At 42.9% G+C, this 10,926-nt stretch overlaps 1 protein-coding gene across 1 annotated transcript; it reads left to right on the top strand.

The window, feature by feature from the left end:
- Positions 1–332: 332 nt before the first annotated feature.
- On the top strand, positions 333–1,280 carry LOC142014081 (olfactory receptor 5AR1-like). The gene has a single exon (XM_074996106.1). The coding sequence runs from the start codon at positions 342–344 to the stop codon at positions 1,278–1,280; it is 939 nt and encodes a 312-aa protein (XP_074852207.1). The 5' UTR covers positions 333–341.
- Positions 1,281–10,926: the final 9,646 nt, after the last annotated feature.

The following is a 10,926-nucleotide window of genomic DNA, read 5'->3' as shown; positions in this document are numbered from 1 at the left end:
GAGACAGAGAGGTGGTTTTCACCCTGATTTTCCCACAGCAGAGTCACAACTCACTGCTTGCTGTCTGGATTGGTAACCAGGATCATTTGTGTGCAGAGTGTGATTAACCTTTGTGCAACTGTATTGGTACAGTGTACTCATTGTATAGCATAGAAAACCTAGAATAATCAGCTGTGAACAGCTGGCTCTGTGGACTAAGCCCTTCTCTCATCTGGTACACGTGTCCATTAAGAAACTGATCTCCATTTTTCTTCATTTACTTTCTTACAGTGGAGGGATAAGCTTCCTGAGGCCTCCTCCTGCCCTTATCATCTTAGATACCTGACCTCAGCTCAGTGGAGATGGAAAAGGGAAATTACTCAGTGGTGACTGAGTTTATTTTCTCAGGACTGACAGATTGTCCAGAACTGCAGGTCATCCTGTTTGTGCTGTTCCTGCTGATTTATGTTATCACCCTGGTGGGGAACGGGGGGATGATTTTTTTAATAAGGACTGATCCATGTCTCCATACCCCAATGTACTTTTTCCTCAGAAATTTGTCCTTCTGTGATCTTTGCTATGCCTCAGTAATTGCTCCTAATTTGTTACTGAATTTCTTAGCCAAGAAGAAAAACATTTCTTACACAGCCTGCGCTGTGCAAATGTATTTCTTTGTCTCTTTTGCAGATATTGAGTGTCTCTTGCTGGCTGCGATGGCCTATGACCGTTATGTGGCCATCTGTAACCCACTGCTCTATAGAGTCACCATGTCCAGGCAGCGTTGTAACCAGCTGTTGGCTGGGGTCTCTGCTGTGGGGTTGGTGGATTCAATCATACAAACATGTTTTACATTTCGGCTGTCATTCTGCCACTCCAATGTCATCAATCACTTCTTCTGTGACATCCCCCAGTTGCTGGCACTCTCCTGTTCCGACACCCACATCAATGAGATTGTAATGTTTGCCCTCATTGGATGTATTTTAGTGAGCAGCTTTCTGATCATCCTCTTCTCTTATGTCTATATCATCTCCACCATCCTTCAGATCCACTCCACCAAGGGCCGGCGCAAAGCCTTCTCCACCTGTGTTTGTCACTTGACAGCAGTGGTCATGTTTCATGGCACCCAACTCTTTGTGTATTTACGGCCCACCGCCAGCTATTCCCCGACAACAGACAAAATAACCTCAGTGTTTTACACGCTGGTAATCCCCATGTTGAACCCCATCATCTACAGTCTGAGGAACAAGGAGGTGAAGAATGCCCTGTGGAAAGCAAGGAACAAACTCCTAAGCATTTCTTGAATAACTTTAAACCAGCCTTATTTAAGTGGCAGCTGCAGAAAAAGGTGAATTCAATTCCCAGTCCATTATAATGTAATTTTGCAGACCCCATGGTATTTATTATTATTATTATTACTATTATTACTATTATTATTATTATTATTATCAATTTGTCTGTATGCCAAAAAAGCTTCCAGGTCCAATCTGACACCAGGATGTCATTAGGCTATTATGCCAGAAAAATTCAAGGTCTAACCCGCTTCACATGTGCAAGTGCAAAAGAAATTGTAAAGTGCTTTGAACACATGCAGCTGTTTTTATTGGGAAAGAAGAGCACGGCATGAATCTATTGTCCTCTTCTTTGTAGTAGGGTTGGCTTTTATAAGCACTTGAAAGCATGAGGTGTGTGATTTCTGTGGCTGAACCAATGGGAGTTTTGCTCACTCTAGTGCTACCGTGAAGCCATTTGTGTGCTCTGTTGAGTCGCTGTGGACATTGTCACTTGGCTTGTGTCTATGCACAAGGCTGGAAGAAGCAATTAGGGCAATGGTACATCTCTGTGCACTATGAGTGAGAAATGCACAGAGCTTGGCCATTGACTGTTCTTTTGAGTAAATGGTTGCAAAAATCAAAAGAAATTGATTTAAATCCCATGCAAACCCAGACAATCCCCAGATATTTGGCAAATTAAAAACAGTGACCAAAATTTCCTTTGTGGTTGAAGGAAACATTTAACACATCTGGAATTGGAATATTTCCTTTCCTTCTTTGGTGCATTTCAATGTAAGAGCAAAGACAATCAAGGGCTAGCAGGATGAAAAGGAAGGGCGTGGACAAGGTGTGTATGGTGCTGCATCTCTTGTATTCTTTAATCCAATGATTAGTGCACTGACATGGGATGTGGAAGACTCACACCAATTCTCCCCCTGTCTGATGAGAAGCTGGTTGAAAGCAAGTCTCCCACATTGCCAGACAGTGCCCCGGAGATTGGGATACCTCCTGTCCGGCATTGCTCTCAGGGCTTGTCTGCGCTAATTCCGGCAGTTGATCTAAGGTATGCTATGTTCAAGTTGATATGGCACACTCTGATTTACAGCAACTTCCACACAAAGATACGCTGATGGGAGACTTATGTACCTGAAGTGCAGAGCCAGTAAGTTACAAAACTCTTTCTACAGCTTAGTACTCAAGAGCCAAGAGGCTGGACCCTCACCAGTCTCAGACATCCTTATTTTAGCTTTTATAGTCAACATTAAAGACCTGATACAATGCTCCAGTATTCGCTCATTCTAACACTAAAGATAGATAAATACTTCATTCCGGGGATCCCATGTAATTCCATTCACTGTTAATATATTTTTAAATGCCCATTTGTGTCAAATCTTTGTTTTCACTGTCCATTTTTAATGATGAAAAATTAAAGATTTGATGGGAATTGATTGTAATTAGAAAAATCCTCCAATCTATACACAATGTAGTTCCCTCTTCTTAGCTGATTTATCTGGAGGCAGTGTTTTCAAAAGCATTCACTAATTCAGGCTGTCTATGGACAAGGGTGAAAAAGAGGATCTTAAATTCTTTCTACCTCCCTTTTCCCCGTCTATATATGGGAGTTACCATACTTGGCTGTCTCATAAGGGGTATATAAATTGCTAGTAGATCCTTATATGGCCTTCACCAATATAATACCTCTGAGCACTTCACTGACCTGGAAGCAAGACATTTACCTTCTCCGTGCATCAGCTTATCTTCTATAATAAGGATATAAGCCCCAAACTGCTAGAGTGAGGATCTACCTAGTAGGCAAACTTTCCATCTCTTGGCAACAGAGGGACAGTGGTGTAACAATGTTGTGACCCAACTCTTGATTCTATACAGCAATGCCACATTCTTCCAATTCACCATGTGTGTCTCGCAATCAGCCCAGGGTACTTCTTGTAGTCTCCAACACTGACTTTTTAGCTATTCTAGATTCCCTATTTGAATACATATAAATTACATGCACTGCCATCAGGTTATCCCATATTTTACTGCCACTCAAAGTTGAGACCTGTCTTTGGAGGACAGGGTCATAATTCAAAATGATCTGGATAAATTGGAGAAATGGTCTGAGGTAAACAGGATGAAGTTTAATAAGGAGAAATGCAAAGTGCTCCACTTAGGAAGGAACAATCAGTTTCACACATACAGAATGGGGAGAGACTGTCTAGGAATGACTACAGCAGAAAGGGATCTAGGGGTTATAGTGGATCACAAGCTAAATATGAGTCAACCGTGTGATGCTGTTGCAAAAAAAGCAAACATGATTCTGGGATGCATAAACAGGTGTATTGTGAACAAGACATGAGAAGTCATTCTTCTGCTCTACTCTGCGCTGGTCAGGCCTCAGCTGGGGTATTGTGTCCAGTTCTGGTCACCACATTTCAAGAAAGATGTGGAGAAATTGGAAATGGTCCAGGAAAGAGCAACAAGAATGATCAAAAGTCTAGAATACATGACCTATGAAGAAAGGCTGAAAGAATTGGTCTTGTTTAGCTTGGAAAAAAGAAGATAAAGGCAGGGCATGATGGCAGTTTTCAAGTACCTAAAAGGATGTCATAAGGAGGAGGCAGGGAACTTGTTCTTCTTGGCCTCTGAGGATAGAACAAGAAGCAATGGGCTTAAACTGCAGCAAGGGAGGTTTAGGTTGGACATTAGGAAAAAGTTCCTAACTGTCAAGACAGTCAAACACTGGAATAAGTTGCCTAGGGAGGTTGTAGAATCTCCATCTCTGGAGATATTTAAGAACAGGTTAGATAAATGTCTATAAGGGATGGTCTCGACAGTACTTGGTCCTGCCTTGAATGCAGGGGTCTGGACTCAATAGCCTGTCAAGGTCCCTTTCAGTTCTACCATTCTATGATTCTATGAATGAATAAAATGCTCCCATATTTGTTAATGTTTGCAGTAGAGATCGATACTTCAGTTCTGGGCTCCCATATAGTTGCATTCCCTGTAAATGTGAAATGAAGTAAAGTTGTTTTCACAACTTTATTTTTACTTTCCACATTCCATGACAAAAAAAGAAAGCCATTCCTGGAAGAAAGTAGGCATTGTTTGAAATAAATAAGTCTACCAGATTCTACAGTAGGAACTTGCCTCTTCTCAGTCAAAACATCCAGAGGCAGCGTTTTCAAAAGCATCCACTAATTCAGTTCACCTAATTGTACCTATGTACAAATGTGCATGTGTGGAACCTAATTTTGAATGCCTTCTTTTGGCCATCTTTGACTGAGGGTAACCATATTTGCCTGCCTTATAAGAGAGTTCATAAATGTGTGTCAGTCCTTATATGGGTCTCCTTAATGTAGTACCTCTGATCCCCTTGCAATCATTGTTGTATTTAGCCTCATAAATTCCATGTTATGTAGTGCAGTAGTATATCCCTTCTAAAGACGATGAGCTGAGGTATGGAAAACAAGTACAGGTTGAACCTCTCTACTCCAGCACCCTCTGGACCTGACCAGTGTTGTATGAGAGAATTTGCCAGAACACAGGAGGTAAGTATTGTCTAGCAGCACTACTAACACTTCCACTGTTCACTGGGCTCTTCGAAGACATTTAAGGGTAAATTACAGCTAAATAACTGCACAGAACACTGACAGCCAGGACTGGTGGCCAGAAAGAAACTTTATGGGTCCAGGGGAAACTTGGGAACGCGCACGAAAAGTGGTTGTTTGGCTAACTAAAATAATTCCAGATTACGACTGTTGCCAGACAAGAGATTTCTGGATTAGAGAAGTTCGGTCTGTATCTTGCTTCAAGGTCAAAAAAGAGGTCTGCAGTTGGCCCGGAATTAAGACTCAAATTAAACATAGCTGAATTAAGTCTGTACCTACTAGACAGGTTTCCTTCTCATGACAGTAGAAGAACTGTGGTGCAAAACCTGTATGTAACAGTTGCAAAACATCTCCTCAGTCTTTCAAGTAATGCAATGTTCTTCAGATTCATCATCATCTTTGACTTACAAATGAGATGAGGATCTCTCTCATAGCCTGATACATGGGTGGTTTAATACTGAAGGAACCTTGGTGGATTTTCTTTTTGAAGATACAGTGCAAATTTCATACATTGCCATCAGATTAGCCCATGCTTTACTGGCACATAAACTTGAGACCTGTTTTCCTGATGCAGTATCAGATGTTAATCTGTTTCAAAATACTCCTTTATCTTCAGTCCAGTAGTTATTTCTCATATGAAAGTTAGGCGTCACAAGCAAAGCAAATGGAAAATGCATTTATTACATATTATGATGGTCCATGCCCTTATGCTCACCCATTTGCAGGACTATGACACATTTCTGCATTTTTAAGACGTAGTTCTTCCCTACCCATGCTTCTTACTGTGCTCTCCGTGCTTATCTCCCCACTGGTCTTTCCAGGGACTCTGCTCTGGTCATGCAACAAGAACAGATAGGCCTACTGCTTCCAATTCAAAAGCCCATGTTCTGTTTCCATTGGCTTATCTGCCATTCCTGAGGACTCTGTAGGACCCACTGTCTATTCTTTTAACCCTTAATGGAACAACAGTTAAGATTAGGTTTAAAGTTTTAACCACTAGTATGCAAAGACTTTCACTAACTGAATGGCAGCTATGTCAAAAAATGGTGTTACCCCATTCCTCATTCATAGTTGAGCCATTCATGGGAAGGGACGAAAGGAATTATTTCAAGGTGAAAAACATTAACTGTTCTCAACATATTTACCATTCACGTGAATGAAAGAGATTTACTAAGGGGCGTAAGGGGTAAGGGTGACAGGAAAAAGAGAAAAAAAAAATCTCTATTAGGAAGGAGGAATACTCCCCCACTGATTCAGGGAACGTGTACACTGAAACTGCTGCGTAGTGGCAGTGGCACCATAATGTAGATCCTTGCCACACTGTTGTAAGGGAGGGTTTCCATCAATCGAGCTAATGCACATCGTTGAGAGGCTGTAGTTCAGTCAATGGATGCATTACACTGTAGGTTAGTGAAACCTAACTAACCCCCTCCTACATCTGCTGCCTGTTTTCCTGGCTCACTTTCCCACAGCTCCAGCAAATTCTCTGTCCCTGTATCATGACTTCAGTCTGTCAGTCAGTCAGGATGGAGCTCCCTCTTGCGCCCATGACCAAGCCCACCACTGCTCTGCCTGTGGTGCTTCTTTTCAAGCAGTCAGTCCTCGGCTCTTGTGTTCCAGGGAGAAACTGCTTCTGCTGTGCTCAGCAACCCATCTTATGTGGGCCAGCCTGGCCTTGACTGGCTGCTCCAATACACCTTTTCCCTTGGCCCATCCCTGCAGGGAGATTTAGAATGCAGCTTCGTTTATCCATTCACTGTCGGTAATGCAGGGACTGCCCGATGTGTCCTCCACCTTCATCTGATAGGAGATTGGGAGAGCCCATCTGTGTGTCTGCTGTACTATGCATAAATAGGCAGGGCTCTATACATAATGCTCCCTTCAACAGAGAATAGTGTGGACACTCCTATAAGTCGAACCAAGCTACATCTACTTGAATTGGGCTTACTTACGTCGACTTGTAGCATTGCCATTGCCCGGCCTTCAGAAAGACACAGGACAGAACATCAAACACCAGGGCACTGTCCAGCTGTGCAGGGGTTCCACTTTTAAATTTTTCCAACACGTTAGAAGGGATTGGCCTGTGTCTTCCACATCCCATGTAAGAGCTCTGATCATGTGGTAATACAGGAAGAATTAGAGGCCCTGGCACAGTCAAAGAAGTAAGAGGTGGTTGGAATCACGGAGACTTGGTGGGACGATTTGCATAACTGGAGCACGGTCATGGAAGGTTATGAACTGTTCAGGAAGGACAGACAGGGGAGAGAAGGAGGAAGAGTTACACTCTATGGGAGGGAGCAGTGTGATTGCTCAGAGCTCCACTATAAGGAGGGAGAAAATCCAGGTGAGTGTCTTTGGGTTAAGCTTAGAGGCGGAAGTAACAGAGATGATGTTGTAGTTGTGTAGACCACCAGACCAGGGAGATGAGGTAGATGAGGATTTCTTCAGGCAGCTAAGCGGAGCTTTCAAATCACAGGCCCTGGTTCTCATGGGAGACTTTAATCATTCAGACATTTGTTGGGAGACCAACACATCAGCACACAGACAATCCAGGAAGTTTTTGGAGAATGTTGGGGATAATTTCTTGGTACAAGTGCTGAAGGAACCAACCGGGGGCCGTGTGCAACTTGACCTGCTGGTCACAAACAGGGAAGAACTAGTAGGAGAAATAGAAGTGAGTGAGCTGTGGCGACCATGAGATCATAGATTTCAGGATCCGGACAAAAGAAAAACAGGTGAGCAGTAACATACAGACCCTTGATTTCAAAAGAGCAGACTTTGACTCCCTGAGAGAACTGATGAGCAGGATCCCTTGGGAAATGAAGATGAAGGGGAAAAGAGTTCAAGAGAATTGGCTGTATTTTAAAGGAGTCTTGCGGAAGGCACAGGAACAAACCATCCCGCTGCATAGTAAGAAATGCAAACATGGTAGGCAATCAGCTTGGCAAAACAGAGAAATCCTTAAGCAGCTTAAACTCAAAAAGGATGCATGCAAAAATGGAAACGTGAACAGTTGACCAAGGAGGAGAATAAAGATACGGCTGGAGAATACCGGGCAGTAATCAGGAAAGTGAAAGCACAATTGGAACTGCAGCTGGCAAGGGATGTGAAGAGTAACAAGAAGAGTTTCTACAGGCATCTTAACAATAAACAGGTTATCAGAGAAGGTGTGGGACCATTACTGGATGAGGGAGGTAACCTAGTGACAGATGATGTAGGAAAAGCTGAAGTACTCAATGATTTTTTTGCCTCAGTCTTCACGGACAAAGTCAACTTCCCCATGACGGTCCTAGATAATGCAATGTGGGAAGGTGGAGGGCAGCCATCTGTGGGGAAGGAACAAGTTCTGAGCTATCTAGAAAAACTAGATGTGCACAAGTCCATGGGTCTGGATTTAATGCACCCAAAGGTACTGAAGGAATTGGCAGAAGTCATTGCTGAACATCTGGCCATTATCTCTGAAGACTCTTGGAGATCAGGGGAGACACTGGATGACTGGAAAAAAGGCTAACGTAGTGCCTATCTTTAAAAAAGGAAAGAAGTACAATCCAGGGAACTATAGACCAGTCAACCTTATCTCAATCCTTGGGAAAATAATGGAGGGAATCCTCAGGGAATACATTTTGGAACACTTGGAAGAGGGGAAAGTGATCAAAAGTAGCCAACATGGATTCACCAGGGGCAAGTCCTGCTTGACCAATCTGATTAGCTTGTATGATGAGGTAACAGGCTCTGCGGATCTGGGGAAGTCAGTGGATGTGATATACCTTGACTTCAGCAAAGTTTTTGATACTGTCTCCCACAACATTCTTGTCCATAAGTTAAGGAAATATGGATTGGATCCTTGGACTATAAAAAGGATAGAAAGCTGGCTTGACAGTAGGGCCCAACAGTTAGTGGTCAATGGCTCAATATATGGATGGTGGTTGGTTTCAAGCAGAGTGCTGCAAGGCTTGCTTCTGGGGCTGGTGTCATTCAACATCTTTATTAATGACCTGGATGAGGGACTGAATTGCACCCTAACACAAAACTAGGGGGAGAGGTAGATATGTTGGAGGGTAGAGAGAGAATCCAGAGCGACCTGGATAAATTGGAGGACTGGGCCAAAAGAAATCTGATGCAGTTCAAAGAGGAGAAGTGTAGAGTCCTGCACCTGGGACAGAAGAATCCCAAGCATTGTTATAGGCTGGGGACCGACTGGCTCAGCAGTAGTATGATGGAAAGGGTCCTAAGGGTTATGGTGGATGAAAGGCTGGATAGGCATAAAAAGTGTGCCCTTGTAGCCAAGAAGGCTAACAGCATACTAGGGTGCATTAGGAGGAGCATTGCAAGCAGTTCTACAGAAGTAGTTATTCCCCTCTATTCGGCACTGGTGAGGACACTTCTGGAATATTGTGTCCAGTTTTGGGTCCCCTGTGTAAGAAGGATGTGGATTTGCTGGAGCAGGTTCAGTGGAGGGCACCAAAAATGATTAAGGGTCTGGAGCACAAGATCTATGAGGATAGGCTGAGGGATTTGGGCTTGTTTAGTTTACAGAAGGGAAGACTTAAGGGTGATTTAATTGCAGTCTTCAACTTCCTGAAGGGGAGCTCTAAAGAGGAGGGTGAGAAACTGTTCTCAGTGGTGTCAGATGGCAGAACAAGGAGTAATGGTCTGAAATTAAAGAGGGAGAGGTGTAGGTTAGATATTAGGAAAAACTACTTCACCAGGAGGGTGGTGAAACATTGGAATGCGTTGCCTAGAAAAGTGGTGGATTATCCATCCCTCAAGGATTTTAAGTCCCGGGTTGACAAGGTGTTGGCTGGGTTGACTTAGTGGGGGTTGATCCTGCTTGAAGCAGGGGGCTGGACTAGATGACCTCCTGAGGTCCCTTCCAGCCCTATAATTCTGTGAAAGTCTACCAGTGAAAAAGCACCATCACCACCTCTTCCACTCCCATTGGTTTTGTCAATCAAGCCATTCATTGTCTTTGCTTTCACTGGAAAAGTACCCAAGAAGGAAAGAAAATATGCTGTTTCTCTTTGTGTTCAATGTTTCCTTCATCCCCAAAGGCCATTTTGGTCAATGTTTTCAATTTGCCAAATGTTTAAGAAATTTTCAGATTTGAGTTGGGTTGCACTGACTTTATTTTTCAATTTTTTTAACCAACCACATAATCAAAAATCAACTCTTTAGCCTACTCCTTCCAATTCTCACTCACTCAGATTCTCTCTCATGATCTGCTGAGACATAAATGCCCAATACAGGATTCCTGCTCAGGCAGGATCCTGTACTGTGAGATCTAAGCATTGAAGGGAACAGCAGTTGCATTGTCCTCTTCTTCATGAGGTCTTTTAAACCATTTACATAGACATTTTACAACTACTGTTGGCATAAGGGACCGTTAAAATCAAGATATTCACCTCATCTGTAAAAAAGTGTACAACCATCATTAGCATCATCACCCAACATGGGATTTCCATAAACCTGATATCTTTCCAAAAGGTCATTTCCAGCTTTACATTGAAGCACCAAATTAAGAGTGGAGGGTAGTGCATTCCTCCTAAGCTTCTCTGGTGGTGAAATGGTTTCCATCAAGCAGAATGAGTGAAGCTACCCTTAACTCTTTGGGACCGAACCTGCACATACAAAAGGAGGGACAAAGGATAACATGGCATGAAATAGAAGGCTAGATGGATGAATGGGGTCAGATCAGGTGGTAACAGGAGAGAAGTGGAAGGCAAGTACATTGGACCTAGATTAAACAGTACTCCTTTCCCTGGGTACACTAGCAGGTGATATTCCAGAGTGTTGAGGAACTTATAAGAGTCATCTAATTGGGTCAAGCTAATTAGGAAACCTAGAGCTAATTAAGAACTTGCTAGAAGCAGTCAAGACTGGCTGGTTGAGAAATTTTCTTGAAAAGTTTGCAGTAGGAAGTTGGATTATCATTTCAACTATTTTTTTAAAAAAATTATTTTTTCCATGCAAATTTTCAGCTTTTTATCAAATAAACCAAGTTTGTCTTCTCCACAAAACTGTGACTGCGGGACCTGGTGATGTTCCAGAGTGGTTCCACAAAAGGAGAG

The sequence above is a fragment of the Carettochelys insculpta genome, chromosome 6 (genome assembly GCF_033958435.1).
Source record: "Carettochelys insculpta isolate YL-2023 chromosome 6, ASM3395843v1, whole genome shotgun sequence".
Lineage (NCBI taxonomy): Eukaryota > Metazoa > Chordata > Testudines > Carettochelyidae > Carettochelys > Carettochelys insculpta.
The sequence above is the reverse complement of the archived record's forward strand: the minus strand, read 5'-3'. Positions and strand labels throughout refer to the sequence as shown.

What these genes read in the sequence shown, in the direction of transcription:
- LOC142014081 (XM_074996106.1), top strand. Translation starts at nt 342, where the DNA reads ATGGAAAAGGGAAATTACTCAGTGGTGACTGAGTTTATTTTCTCAGGA.